The sequence below is a fragment of the Bos grunniens genome, chromosome 12 (genome assembly GCF_055505025.1).
Source record: "Bos grunniens cultivar Pamir isolate PY7600 chromosome 12, Bosgru_T2T1.0, whole genome shotgun sequence".
Classification (NCBI taxonomy): Eukaryota; Metazoa; Chordata; class Mammalia; order Artiodactyla; family Bovidae; genus Bos; species Bos grunniens.
The window spans coordinates 83,572,254-83,596,500 of NC_141176.1; the positions used below are offsets into that span (position 1 = coordinate 83,572,254).

Below are 24,247 nucleotides of genomic sequence, written 5' to 3' on the forward strand. Positions count from 1 at the left end.
AGGGGTGGGGGGGGCTGGTAACAATGCTCAGTCCCTGATGTCCACACCAGCAAGCCCAACCTGCGCACACAGCAAGGGTTGAAGTAACCTGGATTGTAAGCTCCACAGGGCAGGAATCACCTGTGATCATTCATCATATCCTCAGCAGCTAGCACACTGCCAGTGCACAGTCTGTGCTCAAGAAGATATTTGGGAAAAGATAATAGCATAAAAGTCGTATGAGGGACCCTTGTGATGGGGCTCTTCTGTATCTTGCTGTTGTTCAGTTGCTCAGTTGTCTGACTCTGAAACCCCATGGACTGCAGCACACCAGGCTTCCGTGTCCTACACTCTCCCGGAGCTTGCTCAAACTCATGTCCACTGAGTCAGTGATGCCATCCAACCATCTAGTCCTCTGTTGTCCCCTTCTCTTGCTGTTAAGCTTTCCCAGCCTCAGAGTCTTTTCCAATGAGTCAGCTCTTCACATCAGGTGGCCAAAGTATTGGAGCTTCAGTGTCGGTCCTTCCAATGAATATTCAGGATTGATTTCCTTTAGGATTGACTGGCTTGATCTCCTTGCAGCCCAGGGGACTCTACTTGACTATAGTGACCTCACAAATCTACCATGATAAAATCACAGAGCTGTCCCCTCCACTAAAAAGTTCTCCACTGATCTTTCATCTAGTGATTTTATTCACTGCTGATCTTTGCCTCAATCAATTAATTCACTGGGGACAAAAAAAAAAAAAAAATGGTTTTCTAATTGCCATTCTTTCAACATTTATTAGCTTCAATTAGTCAATAGAGAAAAATATTTTCTCCCACCAGCTATGGCTATTTGGTAACCATGCAGTCATGACAGATAGGTCAGACCTGTCTGTTGAGAAACCTATACCTTTCTCCAAAAGTCTAGTCTATCATTTAAGGCAAGTACTGAGTCGAGCACCTCATTACTGGGAGGGAGGTCTTATTATGCCCACATTACAGATGGGAAACTGGAGTTGAAGCAATGCTAAATGACTTGCCTATGACATCAAAGCCCTAGAGCCAACTGTAGGTTTTTTCACCTCAAAGTCCAATAGGTGTGAATATGAACATACATGTCCAGTGCTTTACTGTGGGGCTTGGTCTATTCTGTGAGATTTTAACTCAGTCATCTGAAATAAAATGTACGGACCATGCTTAAGCAATGTGATAGAATCAGAAACCCAAAGAGCCCTGTGAGGGCACAGTGGGCTACATCTACATGGTGCGGGCCTTAAGAAATAAATGTAACACTGCGTTTTATGGGGAAGAGATGTACAGAGAAATAAAAAATAGCCCCAAACTATCTTCCGAGGCTTTGTGATGTTTACTATCAGGGATGTGAAGAATTATTTGGACTCTTATTTTCCAAACTGGCAACGATCCCTATGTTTGTTCTGATACCACCCCCACCCCCAACTGAATCCCATACCATGATTGAGTAATACAAACACAAGTTTAAGAAAAATATCAAAAACGAGGGGGAACTGGGAGTCAGATCTCCACTTTAGTCTTGTTAGAAGGGAAACCTAAGAAATGAAGAAGGTGGCTGCCTTAAGAAGGAAAAAAGGAGGACGAAAAGATGAACAGCATGGCCCACTTTCAAAATCTGCCATGATTAAAGGCTCCGTGAAATGTCAATCAGGCGAATGACTGTTTTCTCTGGGCTGAAGGCAGCTGTGATGGAAATCCTGAGATGGAGCAGTGAGAGCTATGGGGGTTCATTCTGCAGGCAGGGCGTCTTGATTTGACACAAGTTTTAGTATCAGTACCAAAAAAAAAAAAAATCACAAACAGGCTGTTATAAGAAATGGTTTTCCTTTACTCTCAAAAGACAAGCACTGTTTTAAAGAAAGAAGTTAAAAAAAAAATCAACAAGCATATAGTACATCCATTATCTCCCAAGCTAAGCACTATAGGAACTTAATGAACGATAAAGCAGCTCCTGCTCCTAAGAGCTCTATAAACTGTTATTGTTGTTTGGGGACCATTTCTGAAAGGTTTGAAACAGCATTTTCTCTTCTGAGGACCTCAGCCGTCATAGGTTACAATTACTGATTCACAACTCTATGCTGGTTGGCCTCGGACCCCATCCCCCACAAGCCAGTGTAGACAATCAACTCATCTCAATGTGAGAGCTACTCAGCCCGTTTGTTGAACCTGGATGACTCTATTAATCGGTGCCTAAAACCAAACAGTGGAGGAGGAAACAGCAACCCACTCCAGTATTCTTGCCTGGGAAAGCCCATGGACAGAGGAGCCTGGTGGGTTACAGTCCACGGGGTCGCAAAAGAGTCGGACATGACTTAGTGACTGAACAACAACAAAAACCAAATAGAAGCCATATTCTAGAAAGAATGAATTGGTCACTTGGATTTCAGTTTAAGGAAAGAAGACAAAGAGTCAAATATTGGGTTGCCCAAAATGTTTATTTGAGTTTTTCCATAACATCTTAAGGAAAAACCCAAACAAACATTTGGCCAACCGAGCAACTTGAAAATCATCTATTAAGCAGGCAAATGACACTTTTATACTGGTTTGTGTAATAATTTTACTGCATAAGAAATTACACAGATTGCATAAATCATTAGGTCAACAGCAAATACAGAAGAATAAAACAAAATGAATATGATTATTCTGACCCAATAAAACAGGATAAATAATCCAATTCTTAAAAATATCACAAACTCCTCAAATGTGGTTCCTTTTGAGAGGAAGTTTACCTCTTGCATTTTTTGGATATGACTGTGGTTCTATAAAGCTAAATGGAAAACAGCTTTCCAGCTAAACATATAAAAACGCAACTTACATAGATGTGTAGCCCTCTTAATACTGGATATAACAAAAATAAAGACATTAGGCTGCCTGTTTTTGTCTAAAGCACAGCTTGAATTTTCTGTTAAGAGTGACAGTTTATGTAGAATACTACACAATTTTGCATGCTACAAATAGCACAAGTTGAAGAATCCAAAAAATATTGGAGGAGTGAATTTCTTCCTATGGAAAAAGTGTAAATATACTAGATGTTAAAATTTCCACTCTTCATTCAATTATTTGCCCTGTTCAAAACATAAAAATACAAATAAATATTTCCTTACAAATGAAGTACCTAGCATATTGTTTGGAAAAAAAATTAAAAAACCAAAAATCTTAATTTACTCATCATTAAATAAAAATTCTAATATACAGACACATTAGATATTTATATAAATGTAGGAGTCAGTTTGTCATTTTCTGTTCACAGTCAATGTTTAATAGCGTGAGTCTCTATACAACACGACTCATTCCAAATGCAGGTTTAATTCTGCTGTAAGTCCCTCAAGATAATTTTTTTCTCTTTTTCTTTTTCATTAAAAAAGACTTTACCCTTGGAATTTCAGAAGTTATGTTTGAATTGTCTGAAAAAATACAATTTCAATGCAAAAACCACATCAAGCATTCAAGAGTAAATTGCTGGTGCTATAATCTTTTTGCATGTCTTTGTTTCCACAGGAAAAAAAAACAATAAAGTAAACAACATGTAAGGACTTTAAATGGTTAAATGCAAGCACGAGATATGAACAATCTGCCTCATGCACACACACACACACACACACACACTCAAAAAATGAAGGAAAAAGGATCAGACGTTTTTCTTTTGCATTTGCCCCAGCTTTCTTCTTAGAAGACCGTAATTCTCCTTAGTTCCCGATGCTGTCGGGTCAAGCCGCAGAGAGATCTCGTAGTGTTTTTTGGCCAAGTCTAGATGGCCCCAACGATGATAGAGCACAGCTGAAATAGCAAGAGGCCAATTTCACTGGAAAGGCTTCTGAATACCTTGTGGTGTTCCCAACCACTTGCACAAAGAAACAGAACCTCTGCAAGCAGTTTCCCAAAACCGTTGTTTAAAACAGTACTGTTTGTACTGCCAACTTTATTTATTGTAATCGTACTCCTTGGTGATCGTCTGTTTAACCATTCCCAGTTACTCCCGGGGTTCTGAACCATCTCCCAACAGCAACATCGTTACAGAAAGAAGTAAAAGAAGAGTTCCCTAAGTTTGGTGATGCTGCCCTGAAATTTCCTGGAAGCCGGGCTGGATAGGGCTGGGCTGCCACACGGCTCAGCACAAAGCCACCACGTAGAAGACCAGCTGTTTGTTTGTTTGTTTGAATAATTTTTATTTATTCATTTTTGGCTGTGCTGGGTCCTAGAGGCTTCAAGGGTTTTCCTCTAGTTACAGTAAGCGGGGGCTACTCTTTGGGCTTCCCTGATGGCTCAGAGGTTAAAGCATCTGCCTCCAATGTGGGAGACCTGGGTTCGATCCGTGGGTCGGGAAGATCCCCTGGAGAAGGAAATGGTAACCCACTCCAGTACTCTTGCCTGGAGAATCCCATAGCAGAGAAGCCTGGTAGGCTACAGTCCATGGGGTCGCAAAGAGTCGGACACGACTGAGCAACTCCACTCACTCGCTCTGGTGCACTGCATGGGCATCTCATTGCTGTGGCTTCTGTTGTTGCAGAGCACGGGATCCAGGGCACCTGGGCTCAGTAATCATGGGCACACGGGCTTAGCTGCTCTGCAGCATGTGGGATCTTCCGGGACCAGGGATCAAGCCCCTGTCTCCTGCTTTGGCAGGTGGATTCTTTCCCACTGAGCCACAAGGAACGCCCCAAGACCAGCTGTTTAATAAAGATTCCCTTACACCTTTTGGCAACATTATAGCTTGTTTGTTGCCAGCTGGAATTCAGGGCTCTCACATCAAGACCTGACTATAAAGTGATAGTAAAATAAATCTACTTATTAGAATAGTAAGCCTCTGATGATTGTAATGATTTTCTAAGTAAAATGAACTTTCGATGTGAGCAGTACAGCAACCACTCATGCTTCATCACTTTTTTGCAAAGAGAAGCTACAGAATCTATAGGGAAGAGATTTGGTAGAAAAAATATTCACATGACTGAGCCTTCCAAACATCAACAAGCCTTGTTCTAAAAGTCTGAATTACCGGGACTTCCCTGGTGGCCCAGTGGTTAAGGATCTGCCTTGCAGTGCAGCCACATGCCTCGGGGAAACCAAGCCTGCATGCTACCTCTAGAGAGAAACAATTAAGACTTAATGCAGCCAAATAACTATTTTTAAAAAAAAATCTGAATTACTGAGATATAAAAATAGAAGAAAGGAATTCTAGGGAATAGATCACTGTAAATGCATTCTTAGCCAAGACAGAGAACATGCGAATGCAAGGAAGACCAGGTTAGAAGGAGGTCCACTGCAGAAAGGGCAAGCACACACAGGTCAGACTGCAAACTCCCAAAGCACTTCTCAGTTCACCAAGGCCAACACAGGCTAGATGTGAACAATAACTCTCCCAAGCGACTTTACAAGAACGTACCTACTTCACTAAGTGGAAGTGGCTCCGTCATGTCCGACTCTCTTCGACCCCATGCGCTCTACAGTCCCTGGAATTCTCCAGGCCAGAACACTGGAGTGGGTAGCCTTTCCCTTCTCCAGGGGATCTTCCCAACCCAGGGATGGAACCCAGGTCTCCCACATCACAGGTGGATTCTTTATCAGCTGAGCCACCAGGGAAGCCCAATTTTACTAAGATTATATAGAATTTCTGTATGTTTCAAGTTGAAAATTTTGCTTACCCAAATTGCCATGGTAACTTGCTGTATTTGGATGAGCTTTAATTGCTTTGAGGAACAAAGCTTCGGATTCCTAGAAGATGAAACATACACAAGATAAGGTACGCAGTGCAAAGGTCTCACGCACAGTTTTATCGCCTGTGGTTCTCAAACTTTGAACGTGCTCTTTCTGTTCCACCAAATCCTCCTTCTAACACTGAGGAGGCCCAGCGGGGCCACACCGCGTTGCGAAGAGGCTGGGAACGGTGACCCACCGCAGGGTGTGACGGGGCAAAGGTGACAGCAGGAGTCAGGACAGTGGCCGGAAAGAGGATGAATGTGCTAAGGACTCTGCCACCGGCCTCCCGGACGTGGCGGGGATCCTGCCACACCAAGCAAGCAGCTAGTTCAGGGTGCAGGGGAGGATGAACAAAGGTCAAGGCAGGAAAGCGCTGGGCTCTGACAACACCTGTGGAAGGGTCACTTTCGGTCAGCATCCGTGAACTCATTTCCGGGATTCTCCAGGTTAGGAGGTGGGGTCTGGGTAACCTCCCCGAAGAACCCACAACCCCCTGGGGAACCCAGAAGCAGCCCAGTCAGTCGGAGAAAATGAGCAGAGAGAATGGGGGAGAAACAGCTACAACTGGGTCCCCTCTGCACAGGCAGACTTGCAAAAAATAAACACGATACCCCTTAAAAGGTTATCGGTCAGCAAAATCTAGAAATTCAAAAGTGTATACTGAAGCTATGAAACTCCCTGAGTATTCACCTCAAAAAGGAGAGAAATGCATGAAATATCTTCCTGCGGTGTCATTACAGAAAATTATACTGACAATGCTATCTCTGCGGTTCATGGGGTCGCAAAGAGTCGGACACGACTGAGCGACTGCACTGAACTGAATGCGATCTCATGAGCTGGAGAGAAGTAAACAACATGGGACAAATGGGAATTAATCAGTGCTTCTAGGCCTAGTGCGATCAAAATCACATACGGTCCCTGATTCGGGAAGGAAGTACTCCTCTCATGAAAGGACTAAGACGCTGCTTCTAAAAGTGTGTTTTCTGTAACATCTGTGTTAGGAGGCCAGGATGCTGGTTAAAAATGCCTATTTGCTGACTTTACCCAACTGAGTCATGGGGAAGAATAAGCATTTGTAATCTCACAGGCTCCCTCGGTGGTTCTGACACACAGAATTAAAATCTGAGATCAGCGTCATTGGGAATGGAGTCCCCTTCAGTACACAGGGAGTTATGTGCCTTGTGATTCACGGTCTACTGGCCTATCCTGGGAGGCCAGCCACATACAGCTGAACCCGTTTTCATTGGTTAGAAACTTCTAGGGCTTTGCAGGCCATCTGTAACTTCCTGCAGGTGAGGAGAAACCTGGAAGCAGGAAGAACCAATCCTATCTCGCCTTGGGCCAGTGTTCTTTCTGTGCAAAGACCACCAGCCCCACTGCCAGGACAGCATCACAGCTCTGTGCTGGGGAGGGGTTTGGGGAGTCCGCCAGGACTCTGGGCCTTTCCTCCCCTCCCGCGTCTGAGAAACAGCGATGACGACCAGAAAGCACGTGGAGTTGGGGCCACAGAGTCACCTCTTGGGCAGCTTCTCCAGGATGCAGACGGACCAAGCCATGCTGGTAGGCAGCTAGCACGGCTCGGGCGCGCTCTCGACTTAACTAGGCAAAAGTTACGTTTATGGTTCCTGTCAGCTGTTGGCATTCAGTGCAAGAAATCACGACCTGGGGTCCACACACCTTGTATTTCTGGGACTTCCCCAGCACGTTTGCCAAGGAGAACATCAGAGAGTGATCATTAGGTATTAATTCCAGTGCCTCTCTGCCAACAGCTTCAGCTTGGGCTAAATTACCTATGAGCGAAAAATGGAAAACTTAAAAACACGTTTGCGCTATAGCAGTTTTAGTCTAATTAAAGGCTTTTGTGCATTATATACAATTATGAGTAAACTTTGTGATAAAATAAATGTGGAACATGTAACACACACACAACACAAACACACACTCACACAACACACACACACACAACCTACCAGCTGCAAAGCCATGATAGCCCAGCACAATTTTGATATAATATACTAACAGTTTTGGTTTAAATTCTGTCACAGCATGTAAAATCTAATTTTAATTTCCCTCCAGATACCAGGTCTACCCAAATAGGAGCAAACAAGCCTGCAGAATAAGAATATCCCAGCAACCCTTTAATAACCAATATTTATAGTATTGAAGCTCACATTCTAACTTCCTTTAGAAACAAGTGCATTTCTCTCTCCACACTGTACAGATGGCTGACTAGCTTTAAATTCTGCCAAATGAAAACTATCATTTCTTATGGGATGGTTAGATTTTTTTAAACTGGGGAACAGAGAAACTTCCAACTGATTCAGTCTCCCACATGCTAAGAAAACCAGATCATCAAGTTTATTATCATTGTATCAAAAACAAGGATCTCTGAGGGTGGGTTTGAGGGCATCTCCTTTGGGTATCATCCATGAACTTTAGAGCATGGACTTAGCACCGTCCGTTTCCTAAGCCTGGAAGGCATCCTTACTTGTTTCTGGGAACCTCCGGCATCCTAGATGAGGCCCGTTGTCACATGACAGGCTCGAGATGAAACGAGACGTCAGCGCACATTGGCCCCGTTACTCAACACCACCTCTAAGCAAAGGGTCACTTTCCCAAACATTCACATTCCAGTATGTCAAAGGAAACTCCATGTTCTAGATTTTATATTTGCCATGCAAAACACTGAACCCTATTTTCATGTAAAAAAAAACTCCAACATACTATTAAAACACAATCATCTCTATTCCTTAATTATCCAGTGGTGCGGTACTGGGACCGACTGAATCACTACTCCGCACCTGTGTTATCGAGGAGTATGATCATGTTATTCCAGGCCAGGCTGTGCTCTGGCTTCAGCACGGTAGCGTTTCTCCACGCGTTCAGTGCATCCACGTGACGATTCAGATCTGCGTACTGAAAAGAAAGCACGGACTCCTGGCAATCAATCAATATTCCAATTCTCTCTTGCTTTCTCTTTCCAAGATCTAACCAACCCAAACCAAACCAAACGTGCATGTATCGAGCTTCCAAATTTTCATATTAACTCATTTAATTCTCCAAACAATCTCAGGGATGAAGAGAACTATTTCCATTTCACAGATGAAGTAAACTGAGGCACACAAAGAGGAAGTAACTTGCCCAAAGTTCCACATCTAGATATGGGAGAGCAGGGAGTGGGACCAGATGGTTTAGCTCCTCAGCCTACAACCTTGTAACTACAACCCATAACTTAGTGATTCTAGGTGTCAGATTATGTTGCATACTACTGAGGAGAGGTAAGGAAAAAAACGAAATCATTAGTATTTTTCTAGAAAGACTTCATATAGTCTAGGTATTATTTAAGGTATTATTTTAAATGGCAAACAAAACATTTAATGTGATTAAGCTCCATGTGTCAAGCTCACCTTGTGAAAAATGGTCTTCCTGCCTCTATCTAAGCTTCCTATGAAACTGTGAGTATACCAGACATACTTTATGAACTCGCTGGAAAAGTCTTAAGCAAGAACGTAAATCCCTTTGTCAATCTGGAGCCTGTTTGCCTCCCTCAGGAAGGAGAGAATGATATACTGCTGTCTTTTGAGAGAGAATGCTAACATTGATAACAGAATATAAAATGGCTAGTTCTCAATTTACATAGTTAATAAAAGCACACGGAGGGAGAAAGTGATGGGAGTTTTTAGCAGGTGACCTTCTGGCCCTCTCTGAAAGTGACAGTTGCTCAGTCATGTCCCACTCTTTGAGACCCCAAGGACTATACAGTCCATGGAAGTCTCCAGGCCAGAATACTGGAGTGGGTAGCCATTGCCTTCTCCAGGGCATCTTCCCAATCCAGGGTTCAAACCCAGGTCTCCCACATTGCAGGCAGATTCTTTGCCTGGCCCTCTAATTCAGTTCAAATGCACATCTCAACTGAATGGACATGGTTCCTTTAACTGCAAACCAAGTGCATGTGATGACAATTAATCAGAATTTAAGGCTCTTTCCTTATTTACTATCAAGTCTGTCTTTTCCTTAAACAACAGAAACACTGTGACTTGCCCTGTGACCCACACGGCAAATAGGTGACATATTATGCCAGAAAAAGAAATGTTGAATGAATTACGGAAATATCTGTCAATATCCATTTGCTAAAGATGGTGTTGAAATCTCCCATGAGACTCATAACTCTAGTTAAAGTAGTTTAGCCCTTAAATGAGGAAATATGTAAAGTTAAAAAACTCCAAATAATTTAGGTTGCCTAATTATATCAACATTTAATTTCCTCTTTATATTTGATATTTCATTGATTTCTCAGTCAATTCTCCCCAGCAACTAACACGCATTTGAGTCACACGGACAAGACTCATAGGGATTTTCCAGGCAAGCGTATTGGAGTGGGTTGCCATTTGCTTCTCCAGGGGATCCTTGCGACCCAGGGATTGAACCCGGGTCACCCGCATTGTAGGCAGATGCTTTACCATCTGAGCCACCAGGGAAGTCAATTATATCAACATTTAATTTCCTCTTTATATTTGATATTCCATTGATTTCTCACCCAATTCTCTCCAGCAAGTAACATGCATTTGAGTCACATGGACAAGACTCATAATGACATTCTTTCTAAAGCACTCAGGAAAACCAGCATAACTTCGTTACATGAACATTCTTTATGTATTTTATTATTTATTACTATTTATTAAAGAGTAACACCTGACTGAACCAGATAACATTTACTCTTATTTTGCCTTGAACTGGCTCACACAGTAGAAAATCTGCCTGTAATGCAGGACACCCAGTTTTGATCCATGGGTCAGGAAGATCCTCTGGAGAAGGGAATGGCAACCCACTCCAGTATTCTTGTGTTGAAAATCCTGTGCACAGAGGAGCCTGGTGGGCTATATAGTCCATGGGGTCACAAAGAGTGGACGCGATTGAGCAACTAACACTTTTACACACTTGCCTTTTACAGCATCTATACAAAGTAAACATGCATTTTAAGTGAAACAAAGAAAAATGGTGATTTAACAAGAACTACTCATCCAGAAAGTAAACAGGTAAATAAGCATTCTTTTCCTAATACGTCTTTGCTTAGCTTTCTATGCTCTGCAAACTACATTTCCCAGGTTGCTTTGCTACATGGCTCCTCCCACTTAAGTCTCTGCCAATAGGAGTCACAACTGATGATCAGCTGGTTGGACAAGGAGTAGCCCTGTCCCCCATTCTTGCTTTCTCCTTCCTTATTATCCTTGGCAGCATCTCTACAGTGGTCATGTCCCCTCCTCCACAGTCCCAGGGCTGGACTGTGGTTGTTCTATCACCATCTCAGTCTTCAGTTCAGTTCAGTCGCTCAGTTGTGTCTGACTCTTTGCGACCCCATGGACTGCAGCACGCCAGGCCTCCCTGTCCATCATCAACTCCCAGAGTTTACTCAAACTCATGTCCATTGAGTCAGTGATGCATCCAACCGTCTCATCCTCTGTTGTCCCCTTCTCCTCCTGTCCTCAATCTTTCCCAGCATCAGGGTCTTTTCAAATGAGTCAGCTCTTCGCATCAGGTGGACGAAGTATTGGAGTTTCAGCTTCAACATCAGTCCCTCCAATGAACACCCAGGGCTGATCTCCTTCAGAATGGACTGGTTGGATCTCCTTGCAGTCCAAGGGACTCTCAAGAGTCTTCTCCAACACCACAGTTCAAAAGCATCAATTCTTCGGCTCTCCGCTTTCTTTATAGACCAACTCTCACATCTCACATCTCAGTCTTCAGGTGATGGTAATTCCTGAGATGTGCTGCCTTCCATGAGCTCTTAAATTCTGGGGGCACCACCTCATCCCGCTTGTCCCCCTAACCCCACACAGTTTCCTTTTACTCCCCGAATTAATATCATTTTTCCACAAGTGTTTTTCCAACAACTGTATAAGCCGTTCCTCGTACTGACTCTTCTCTAACATACTTAGCATGGTTTGGTTTTCCTGAATGGATCCTGACTGATACAGTCAGTCCTTGCACAATGAACTGTGTCCAGTCACCATTACCATAGTTCTCTGATATCAGTGATGTGTCCCAAATAAGGGCTTCCCTGGTGACTCAGACTGTAAAGAATCTGCCTGCAATGCAGGAGACCAGGGTCCCAAATACTCCAGCTCCTCCCCATTTCCTATGTCACATGAGAACTGCATTATATTCCCTTCTTATCTAGATCCAGACATCAAAACACATTTCTGTCTCCCACTACTAAAGAGTGACTAAGGAGGATTTTTTTTTTCCAAACAGAAACTCTTACGTTAAATCCCTATTATTTGCTAATATATAAATATACTGGTTGAGCTTTTAAAAATTAAGCTCTTAATGCTTTTAAGCTGTCAAGCAGGCAAAAGCTAGATAATTAAGCCACAATAGAGGACAAAATCTTTAAATAAGCAAGAACAGTTGGCAGGAGAGAATGCAAGAAGATTACTTCATGGTAGCACAATTAGTAAACAATACACAGAGAGTGGCAGAAGGTCTCCATACAGTTAAGACTACAGACGATCTTCTGCGTGAGAGTGGGGATGAGTTCCAGGGCCTGGAGCACATCGCTAGAATCCTCTAGTTTATATTCTATCTTCCTTTCTTTGAACGTTAACTTGGCTCATTTACCATAAATTCTCAGTTTTGCAAACCCCAAGGAATTGCAGCAACTGGCAGCTACTGCAGGAAGGAAGAAGACTGCTAAGTATTAGAGCTTTAAAGTATTAACCCAGGACTCCAGGCAGATACACTCACTTCACAAACAATAATGAGAAAAAAGAGCTGCCTCCAAAAAAGAGGAACAAAAAGGAATCAAAGAAGAATTGAGTGGGGGCTGGGGGAGCGACGGACTGGGAGTTTGGAACTAGCATATATAAACTATTATACAGAGAGTGGATGAGCAACAAGGTCCTATTGTACCACACAGGGAACCATATTCAATATTCTGTAATAAGCCACAGTGGGGAAAACAAAGAAGAATTCATGTGGATCTCAAGAATACTATATCAATGCAAGTCCTGGTGCAGACACAGTAAACAGTAATCTCTGCCATAACCACCAAGGCAGGTATTTGGATAACAGCCAACTTGCTTCCAGACCTCCTTCTCACTTCATGAGCTTTGTAAGAATCTACCCTGCATTATATGTGATTGGATTTTCTGGTCTCTACTGATATCATTACAGAGAAGTTGTACTGTCTCTCCTCTCTCCAAGAAAACGATACAGAAGACCAGATTATTTGTGTGTGTGTGTGTGTGTGAGTGTGTGTATGAGTGTGTGAGTGAGTGTGTGTGTGTGTGTTGGCTGCTCAGTTGTGTCTGACTCTTTGCAACCCAAGTACTGTAGCCTACCAGGGTTCTCTGTCCATGGAATTTTTCAGGCAAGAATACTGGAGTGGGTTAGTAACCAAAATTTCCATTAAATAATCTCAAAGCCCTTTTGTGGGCTCCTGAGCTTTCTTTTATGGGGGTGAGGGGTGGTTCCCTGTAAAAACGCAGGGAACCATCCCTTGAGACAGGAAAAAAGGAAAGCTCAGAAATCACATTATGGGTTTGTTTTTTTAAATTTCAGTTTTTATCCGTGTTTTAAAAAACAGAGAAGCCAATGTTTATCAGGAAGTAACCCCTTGGAACACTGTTTTACAGGGCACAAAGGGACTTGAAAAATTGTAATTTACTCCTTAGTTTAACCTGTTGCCTTTATGATCTCTTAAACTTGGCTAATTCGAGTTGGCTTGCTCTCTAATTAGAGCTTTAAAAAAAACCCCACATATTAGGAAACCAAATAGCTACCTTCAACTGAGATAAGTGTACGTGAGAGGACTTCCTAAGATGTAGAGGGCAAGAATGGGTGTTGCTATTCTCATTCTTTAAGTGTCTTTTAAAGAAATGACTTATTTTTGGCTGTGCTGGGTCTTCATGGCTGCTAAGGCTTTTCTCTAGCTGTGGTGAGTGGGGGAATCTGTCTCGTTCTGAGGCGAGGGCTTCTCACTGTCCTGGCTTCTCCTGTTGACCAGCGCAGGCTCCAGGGGGTGTGGGCTTCAGTGGCTGTGGTTCCCAGGCTCTAGAGCTCAGGGCTCAGCAGTTGTGGAAACTAAGCCAGATGCTCTGCGGCACGTCAGATCTTCCCTGACCAGGGGATCGAACCTGTGTCCCCTGGATTGCCAGGTGGATTCCTATCCACTGGGCCACCAGGGAAGTCACTCGTTCTGTTTTTTTCACTTGAATGAGTTTAATCAGTTTTGCTTCTTCTGAAGTAATACAATATTTCAAATGACCTAATCACTTTCTTCTGCCTGGTGACAGTCAATCCTATGAGGCCGGACTAGGTTCTTCCTGATCAATCTCTGTTTTCCCCCAAAGTACTGAGGATATAGTGCTAGGAAAAGAATCCACCTGCAACGCGGGAGGCCTGGGTTCGATCCCTGGGTTGGGAAGATCCCCTGGAGAAGGGAACAGGCTATCAAACTGTGGTGTTGGACTGCAAGGAGATCCAACCAGTCCATTCTGAAGGAGATCAGCCCTGGGATTTCTTTGGAAGGAATGATGCTAAAGCTGAAACTCCAGTACTTTGGCCACTTCATGCGAAGAGTTGACTCACTGGATAAGACTCTGATGCTGGGAGGGATTGGGGGCAGGAGGAGAAGTGGACGACAGAGGATGAGATGGCTGGATGGCATCACCAACTCGATGAACATGAGTCTGAGTGAACTCCAGGAGTTGGTGATAGACAGGGAGGCCTGGCGTGCTGTGATTCATGGGGTCGCAAAGAGTCGGACACGACTGAGCGACTGAACTGAACTGAACCCACTCCAGCGTTCTGGCCTGGAGAATCCCATGGATGGGGTCGCAAAGAGTCGGACACGACTGAGCGACTTTCACTTCACTAAGAGGGCAAGTACCAAACAGACGTTACAATGATAACTGTATAAAGGGGAAACAAAGTCACGCTTTTCCTCCGCAGCGGCAGGGCACCGTAAGCTCACCAGACGCCCCAGGTTGTAGTAACAATCCGGGTATTTCCTCCGGTGCTTGATCGCCGTCCGGTAACTTTGCTCCGCGGCTTGGAACCGCTTCAGGCTGTTTTGTACGATGCCTAAATTCATCCACGCGGCAGCGAAGTCTGGCCTGGAAGGTGAACGAGGCAAAAAGAAAGCATCAGCCCCAGGAGGCAGGAGCGCCCATCCTCGCCATGAACACAATTGTAAGAGGACGCTTACTGTATCTGTACAGCCAACGACAGCAGCTCCTCCGCTTCCTGAAGCTCGTTCCTTTCTTTCAGGATGTTTCCCAGATTATTCATGGCATGGACATACTTGGGATTTAATCTGGAAGTGAAAAGAGGAACCAAGCCCGCAGTCTTCCCCCAGCTCTCAGGCACTGGCAAACCTAAAGTAGAGGTCCTCGCGGACAGATTTTTAGCGCTAGAAAGTTACAGTAAGACACGGATACTGTAAAAACGGCAAGCCGCTCGCAGTACCTCACCGCTTCCCGGTAGTATCTGATGGCCGCGGTCTGATTGCCTTTATCAGCCAAGTTTTTGCCAACGTTGTAGTGAACCTGAAAAGAGAGGAAAACCTTGGCTGTCGGCTGCCAGGTTTCTTCGTTTGGACCTGGGAGGCCCATCATACTTCTAACTGAAAGCAAAGGATTGTTGTTTGGTCGCTCAGTTGTGTCCAACTTTTTGGCGACTCCATGGTCGCTCACCCCACTGTAGCCCACCAGGCTCCTCTGTCCATGGGATTTCCCAGGCAAGAATCCTGGAGTGGGTTACCATTTCCTTCCTCGGGGGATCTTCCTGACCCAGGAATTGAACCCATGTCTCCTGCATCTCCTTCCTGCATTGGCAGGCGGATTCTTTACCACTGAGCCACCAGGGAAACGGGTCACAAGTATTTCTCCATCATCAAACGTTCCTTTTGGAGGCGTACAATGTAAAGGCCAATAGGAGTCTTAGAGATGATGCTACAGAAATGCACCCACCTGGGTGAGTGCTGCGTGATGATAATGACAGTGACACAGGCGACCAGCAGGTGCTGACGCGCTGCTTTGGTGTCACTAAGCGTCTTATCCAAGGTTGTGGTGCTGGATTTGAACCCAGGCTCCAAAGCCTGTGTTTCTTCTCCCTGCATCACATCCATTTCTGAGGGGGCCAGGTGAAGACGGGGCAGCTGCTCAAGGCAACTTCTAGACCCACTCACAAACTCTGCTATTTCTCTTCAGGTAAAATAATGCTTCTTTGGGGTGTTACGGGCTGCACTGTGACCGCAAAATTCATGTTGGAGTCCTAGCCCCTCGTACCCCAGAATGTGACTGAATTGAAAGACGGGGTCTTTAAAGAGGTCCTTAAGTTGAAACAAGGTTCTTTGGGCCCTGATCCAATCTGAATGGTGTCCTTATAAGAGGAGGAAATGGCGACACACAGGGAAACACCAGGGATGCCCGCGCACAGGGGAAAGACCACAGGAAGTCCACGTGAGGGCTCAGCAAGAAGTCTGCGAGCCTAGGACAAAGGCCTCTGGAGAAGCCAGCCCTCTGATGCCTTGGTCTTGGACTTCAGGCCTCCAGAGCTGTAAGAAAACAAAAGTCTATTGTTTAAGCCACGCAGTCCATGGTGTCTTGTTATGGCAGCCCTAGTATACTGATGTAAGGGCTTCCAAGGTGGCTCAGTGGTAAAGCATCCACTTGTCGATGCAAGAGACACAGGTTCCATCCCTGAGTCAGGAAGGTCCCCTGAAGGAAGAAATTCCAACCCACTCCAGTATTCCTGCCAGGAGAATCCCATGGTGAGGAGCCTAGTGGGCCCCAGTTCGCAGGGTGGCAAAGGGATTGGTCGCAAAGAGTTGGGGATGGGGGAAGCAGAGGAAAGCAGAGGGTGAGATGGTTGGATAGCATCACTGATTCAACAGACACGAATTTGAGCAAACTCCGGGGGACAGTGGAGGACAGAGGAATCTGGTGTGCTACAGTCCATGGGGTCACGAAGCTTCGAACACGACTTAGCGACTGAACAGCAACAGCGGCGGACTGATACATGGTGAATTACAGTAATGGCTTGAGTATAGTCAGGTGGCATTATATCTGAACGTTCAAAAGCCCTTCTAAAAGTATAACCACATCCTGCCTTATCAATCTTCAAAAAATACTAAGATTTCTAGAAGGGTATAGAACAGTGCGATATTCCTTAAGCACATATGTAGCAGAGATTTGTTTTTTAACTCCCAATTTTAAAGTCTGTATTTCTATTTTTATCTCCTTGCACACAAGGAATCAGAAAACAGGAAAATCATGGGTGACAGAAATGTGTAATATTGTGCAGCACACTATATAAACTTCCAGAACCGAATTACTGTCTATCCATAGGTATCACCGTCTTCAAGTTACAGCTTGGAGAAGGCTATGGCTGGATCATGGGTTTGGAAAAGTGTGCTCTAAATGGTTTGATTTTGGGTTTGGCCCAGTCCCAGCCCCAGCCCCAGCCTGGAAGTGTTAACTTCACTCCTGTCCCGCACACAAAGGGAGACTCCAACCTGTGAATGTGGATGTGCCTATGGCCCCCGGAATACAAACACAGCTCCTACACAGACTTCAACTCAGCGAGCTCCTGCCACTTCCTGGGAAATTCTGTTTTCTCAATCAAATGCTCAGACAAAGAGCTGAACTGCCCTCTGCAGTAGAGCTGTTGTTCTGTTAGACCAGGAAATCAGCAGAGGGAGGAGGGTGCCTCTGCAGAATCAGACTGCAGTGAAGTCAGTGGAACCAGTTAAAGATCAGAGAGCCGCCTAGAAGGCAAGCTGCTCATAATTACGACTGGAGAACAGGCTTACGCAGAGGCCAGCCTTATCCTATGGGTTATATGCAGGGACATATTTGAACAGAAAATCCACTTGAAAAACCAAAGCAAAACGCTCAGAAACAGTTTACTTAAAACAGTTTAAAGAATGATTTTTGTTTCCATGGAATGTAAAGGATTGAAAAAGCCTGCTGATCCTTGAACCTTCCCTCCAGTCTTTGTGATTCACACGCCAAGGCAACGAACCAGGACAGATAAGACCCCCAGTCAACGACATGTAAATACAAACGAAGTGAAAGCATCCATAGGGGAAGAAGGCACATTCAACACAGTGCTCAAACCACTGTTTCAAATTTCCTGTTAACACTTGATGTTAAAATGTTTTAAACACATAAAAGTCCTATAACCCCCCCTGCCTCATCCTTAAGGAAATACCTCATTGTGGTAAATGATCCCTTTCATTGTTTAACAAACTTTAACATTGTATCCCAGGATTGATATAAAATGCCACATACTTTCAAGCCTCGAAAAACGAAGAATGGCTGCAAGTATAATCAGATACTTGGTATCTCATCCGTAGTAGGAATTTAATTTCTATTTGGCTCAGTTCAGTTACTAATACCAGGAGTTCCTACCAGATGCAAGGCACTGTGGGTAATTCCAGTGCCTGACCAGGCTCAGCATGGTCGCATTTGTAAATCTGGGCCTGGTCTACGGCAGAGTGCCAACTGCTCAGTTAACAGTCAGTGGATGGAAAGTGGAATGAGTGCAGAAAATGCATCTCCTGCAATAGAGTTGAATGAAATCATCCTAAAGGAGATCTCTTCCCTGAAATCAACCTAGCTTTTTTCCAAGGGAAAAAAAAAAAAAGTGTAGAGAATTTTGATACACTTCAATTTATAGTCCCAAGTAAAACAACACCACCAAAAAACCCAAAACAAACAAACAAAAAACCAACTCTATCTTGCTCATACTAAATGTGCTTAGTTGCTCAGCCATGTCTGACTCTTTGCGACCCCCTGGACTGCAGCCCACCAGGCTCCTCTGTCCATGGGGATTCTCCAGGCAAGAATACTGGAGCAGGTTGCCATGCCCTCCTCCAGGGAATCTTCCCAAACCAGGGACTGAACCCAGGTCTCCCGCATTGCAGGAAGATTCTTTACTGTCTGAGCCACCAGGGAAACCCTATACTGAATGGAATCACTAAAAAATGTTCCTGGAAAGGCTAGTCACTATTGGGTGCACTTTGAAGATGAGATCTTATGTGTATGTCTTAAATTTAAAGACGAAAACTGCACCCACAGGCACACGATTGTGTGGGTGTCCGTCTGCACAGCCCCTGAGTTTTCTAGCCTGTGATATATGAAATCGCTCACTGGGGCAGCCATGTGGGCTCAGACATCACACGGTCCCATCCCTGCTTGTTCCCCAGGGTAATCTGGGTGCAGAACTATACCAGGTCTCTACCTACCATCTGAGTTACTAACCCAGATACCGTCAGCTCCATCTTTCTATGCTTCAGTGTCTCCCATTTGGAAAATTAAGGTACATAATAACCTCTCTCTAAAAGCCTTCGAGGGAGGATAATGGAAATTAATGACAGAACCTCTACAAAGAAGTGTGAGTTCCTTCTGGGGAAGAAGTAAAATAGAAGGGGTAATCACTGCTATTCAAACAGAAAAGTAAAAACAAAGCAAACCTATTAACATTTATGAAATTAAATCACAGGCTGATTTACTTTCAGTAGCATAACATAAATGGCTAGGTCAGCAAATCAAATTGACAATAAAAGGCTGAAGTAATTCACTCTTTTATCTAAGCCTCTTAACTACAGAATACGAACAAATTTTTTTAAACCAAGGGAAATACAAACAAGGAGTCAACACGTTTTATATAATACTATCCTTCACTCCAGGGTCACAGTAAGACATCGACTATTCATTAGATTTCTTCATATAGTTTCACCTGAAATCACTGCTTTCTCTTAAGCATAGAACGTGGAAATGAGATAGAACTTCATGGTGCTTCTATTGCCCCTGCTCCAAAGAGGATCGCTTTTAAGTATCTGAGGAAGTTCCAATCCTAATGACACCAAAAGACATCATTATTAATCACATAATGCTCTATGCATGCTAAGTTGCTTCAGTCGCGTCTGACTCTTTGCGACCCTATGGACTGTAGCCCACCAGGCTCCTGTGTCCATGGGATTCTCCAGGCAAGACTACTGGAGTCGGTTGCCATGCCCTCCTCCAGGGGATCTTCCTGACTCAGGGATTGAACTCCCAGAGTCTCTTATGTCTCCTGGGTTGGCAGGAGGGCTCTTCACCACTAGCGCCACCTGGGAAGCCCTAATAGAAAATATTCTCACCTAACTCCGCGGCCTCCCCTTTTGAGCAAGTATCATTCCCTTCTTTTCATGTAATGGAACAGCTGATACTAAAAGGAGCCTATGAAGACAAACATTTCTTGAGCACCTACCATTTTCTAAGTACCATGTCAGGGCATTTCAGAGACCACATTCATGAAGGCCTCACGACAAGCCCGGGGGACAGCCATGGTGCCCCTCCTTGTCACAGATAAGGCCGTTCAATGTTCAAAACCATTTTGCCCAAAGACGCACAGCTGGGTAAGTGAAGAGATGGAGTTCATCAAGGATACAAGTGAAACAAATTCCTACCAGACCGTGTCAACAAGAACACTGCCCATTTTAGAGTCTATGCATTTTATTTTTACCTAATCTGGCAAAAACAATTCCAGGCAGAGAAGCCACAGGTGATGGAAACGTGCGTACTGCACACCACATAGCATCCTTTAAATTCCTAAACCAAATTGCTGTCCGCTGGTAGGTATTATCATCTTCCAGTTATAGACTGGGGGAGGCTGGAGTGCATGTTTCAAAAAGTGTGCTCTAAGAGGTCTGACTGTCGGTCTCCCCAGACCTGAGCCTGAATGCATGGAGTTGCCCACCTTGCCAGCACCTCGATCCATGATCGGACCAACTGGAAGATGAATAGAAACGTGTTTAAGAAATCTGCTATTTCCCTGACATTGTCTGGATTTAACGATTCCTTTTTAATTATTTTGGCTGAAGTGTAACTGTAATAAACTTTGTCAAGATCATGAAAGGAAAAAAAAAAGAATGAAAAAGAAAACCTCCAAGTCTATGACCAAGGTCATATTCCAGATTCTCCTCACTCAGCTATCGAACTTAAAAGCGTGGCAGCCAACATACCTTGGCATTGAGCGGACACACAGACAGGGCGCTTCGGAAAAGATGGTCTTCGCTCCGCCACTCGCCGCTGCGAACCACACATCTCAGCGTGTTTAGGAATAAAATTCCCAGGATGAGAGCAGCAATCAGTTTCTTAAGAAGAGAGGGACACAGGAAATGTCATTAGTAAACCCACCCACCGTCTTGGTCAGGAACGGCACCCACCTTGCTGGGCCAATACCTTTTTTTTCGTATGTTTACTGAGCGCTGCAAATCCAAACGTCAGCAGCATGCAGTAGCCGGCGCTGGGGAGGTACAAGACCCTCTCAGCCACCACAAAGCCCACTCGGAAGAACAGGTTACTCGCGGGAAGGAACGGGATAATGAGGAATCCCAGGCCCAGCGTGAGGATCCTGGAAGATGAGAAGTAGTTAGAATGGCTACTTTTAGAATTCTCAAGAAAAGTGTTCTACTCTACATGAAATCCAGACACCCCTTCCCTTTTTTCTCTTTTTTTTCATGCCAGCAGTTAAGAAGAGGTATCAGCAGAGACGGTCTAACTGAGTACCATTAGGATAAGACAGAAAAATCTCACTAAGGCTACTTAGCATCAAGCATAAGAATAAATCTTAGAACTCCACACTTTCACATGAATAAAGTTAGAATGATTACTTAGAGCAGTCTTATGAACTTGCCTGCTTCTAACTATATCTCAAACCATGTAGGTGTCAAATATATTAGCCCAATTGGGCTAATTGGGATATTGGTCCCAGTTAGTCCAATTTAGTCCCCTGACATTTAACAGGATGTATCCAGTGTTCTTGCTGGGAGAATCCCAGGGATGGGGGAGCCTGGTGGGCTGCCGTGTATGGGGTCGCACAGAGTCGGACACGACTGAGGCGACTTAGCAGCAGCAGCAGCAGCAATGTCACTTAACTGGTTTAAACTTTACAAGATCTGAAATAAACTCATATCATTTGGGGATGCTCCAGCGTAAATTTCAGTTGAGCAAAAAGAAAGCTGAGAGCAGCAGGACACTTGTGGAAGCAGGTAAGCATTCCTAGAGTCCCAGGTGATGTTAAGAGGGTGAATCAGAGGCTGGGTCAAACAACAAGGTCCTTCTGCACAGCACACGGAACTATATTCAAAATCCAGTGATAAATGGGAACAGAGAAGACTGTGAAAAAGAACACATATGTGAACTGAGCCACTCTGCTGCACAGCAGAAGCTAAACACAACCTTGTAACTCAACTACACTTCAGTACAATTAAAAAACCAAACAAAAGAAGCCCGGTCAAATTTGATAGCTCCTTCCCACAAACCTGTGCTTATCATGGTAGAAAAATCCTACTGGCACATGCACAGCCAATTGGGACAGAGGTTTGTCACCCTTTAGAATTACGAACCAATTTAAGGCACAGGGTAAACTCAAAACTGAATTTATTTTGAGAAATTACTCATCTAATTCCAGAAACACTTATGCCTAAAGGAAATCATCTTAAATAGTTTTCTTTTCCACAAAACAGGTTTTTCCTCCCAATTATTTTCTCAATAATCTTCCCTCCCCCCGCCCCCTGCTTTTTTTGGTGAGAAATAAGTCTCTTTGGGGTGGCAGCTTATTTTGTACAAATAACAAGAGAAGGAATCGCTGTCGCATCCACCAGGGCTTTCTGAAGGGGAATTGTGAAAAGATGGGCACAACACACATCAATTACACTCTCTGTTCAGACCATAAATTACTCTCTACCACCTATGGCGAGAAGGATCTCAAAATGCTACATCGTGGGGGAGAGGTGGGGAGATGAAGCAGTCATCGGGCGCCCCCTCCAGTCCACTCCCCACGAGTTGAAGCCAGCCATGGATTCCGAGTAGACAGAACTCATCCTGCCCAGACATGTGCATCTCTACTGAAACACCCGTCCTTGCACACAATCATTGCGGTGATCTGCAGTGCTGGATTTAGCAACACGCTCAGACTCCACCCAGTGCGGAAGTTAAAATTCAGCTCGGCCTCTTACCTTCTCTTGTGGCTGTCTTCAGAGCACAGGGCTTGGCATATCAGGCCAATTAGGCAGAACCAGAGTGCTGCCAGAGCAATCACCCTCCAGTCCCCGACGGACTTAATGAGGGGGATGCAACCCATTGACCAATCAAAACACAGCCACCAAGGGCACAGCAGCAGCCAGGCATTCAATGAATAGTAGTAATTATAGTTTATGGCCTGCCAGTCAAAAGAAAAACAAACATGTGATACTGAACTTGGAAAAAAAATACATATATATATCTCTCCTAGCTTCCCTTTGGAGGCCTTCACGTTTCTGCTCAAGGAGCCCAGCCGTATAAAATAAAATGTTGCTACTTTCTGCCCTGGGCACTAGGCTGAAGTGTGCAGTTGACTAAATGCATTGAGGTGGTTTTTTTTTTTTTTTTAATAGATAAAAAATACAGTAAAGCCACCAGACTCTGCTTTACATTTGTTATATTTCTGGGGATGTTATGTCCCAATTATTCACTGATGCCCCAAGTCCGTGACCCAGGAAACCTGCTGTCCAGGGGTCTCTCACGTGTCTGACGATATAAGCAGAGGGTTTTATGGTCTTAGATTTCTGTCTGTATGAAATGCACAGCTAAGAAACCTTGCCTTCAGAAAAAGCAAACCTTGACAAGAAAGTCTGGACAGCGTTAAGACTTTTAAAGACACCACCACTAGGGACTTCCTGGTGGTACAGTAGATAAGAATCCACCTGCCAATGCAGGGGACACGGGTTCGATCCCTTGTCCGGGAAGATCCCACATGCCTCGGAGCAATGAAGCCCGTGTGCCGCAGTTACTGAACCTGTGCGCCTCTCACCGGTGCTCCGCCACGAGAAGAGCCACCAGAATGAGAAGCCCGTGCACTGCGACTAGAGAGCAGCCCCGGTTGGCTGCAGCCAGAGACAGCCGCACAGAACACAGACTCAGTGCGGCCAGAGACAAACGACTTGTAAAAAGTCGTGCTAAAGGGAGAAAGATACCATCAATATTGTATTTTATCCTAACCTCAACACGTCAATTTCCATTATACCAAAAGTAGGTTAGGGGACAATTTAAGGAGTCTGGCAAGAAACCTGACGTTTTCTAAGCCACTCCTCTTGATTTCCTTTAGAGTGAAAGTGAAAACAGTAGTTGCTCAGTCCGTGTCTGACTCTTTATGATCCCATGGACTTCAGCCCACCAGGCCCCTTAGTCCATGGAATTCTCCAGGCGAGGATACTGGAGTGGGTAGCCATTTCCTTCTCCAGGGGATCTTTCTGACCCGGGGATCAAACCCAGGTCTCCTGCATTGCAGGCAGATTCTTCACCGTCTGAGCCACAAGGAAATACAAAGACTTTACACCCTCTCAAAGCCCTGATAAAAACCTGGTTTCACCCTAGAACTTCCTTGGTGAACGGAAACACCCGTGGAGGTGTTCTGATTAAGGGGGGCTTTTGTGGGTATGTTGGGGAGGGAGGTGAGGAGGAGGAGGGAGGGAAGACCTGGGGATCTTGGTGGGCAAAGATGACCCAGTGGAGGATGGGACTCA

General features: G+C 44.5%; 1 protein-coding gene across 2 annotated transcripts in view; it reads right to left on the reverse strand.

The window, feature by feature from the left end:
* Positions 1 to 2,529: 2,529 nt before the first annotated feature.
* The window catches only part of TMTC4 (transmembrane O-mannosyltransferase targeting cadherins 4), a 56,227-nt gene continuing 34,509 nt past the window's right edge, over positions 2,530 to 24,247 (reverse strand). For both annotated transcript variants that reach the window (XM_086330517.1, XM_086330518.1), the window contains exons 9-18: positions 22,703 to 22,905; positions 20,925 to 21,096; positions 20,705 to 20,836; positions 15,160 to 15,239; positions 14,900 to 15,007; positions 14,666 to 14,807; positions 8,493 to 8,607; positions 7,369 to 7,481; positions 5,637 to 5,706; positions 2,530 to 3,774 (exon numbers count right to left, since the gene is read on the reverse strand). In XM_086330517.1, the coding sequence (XP_086186643.1) occupies positions 3,626 to 3,774; positions 5,637 to 5,706; positions 7,369 to 7,481; positions 8,493 to 8,607; positions 14,666 to 14,807; positions 14,900 to 15,007; positions 15,160 to 15,239; positions 20,705 to 20,836; positions 20,925 to 21,096; positions 22,703 to 22,905 (1,284 nt within the window). In that variant the 3' untranslated portion in view covers positions 2,530 to 3,625. The remainder of the gene's footprint in view (positions 3,775 to 5,636; positions 5,707 to 7,368; positions 7,482 to 8,492; positions 8,608 to 14,665; positions 14,808 to 14,899; positions 15,008 to 15,159; positions 15,240 to 20,704; positions 20,837 to 20,924; positions 21,097 to 22,702; positions 22,906 to 24,247) is intronic.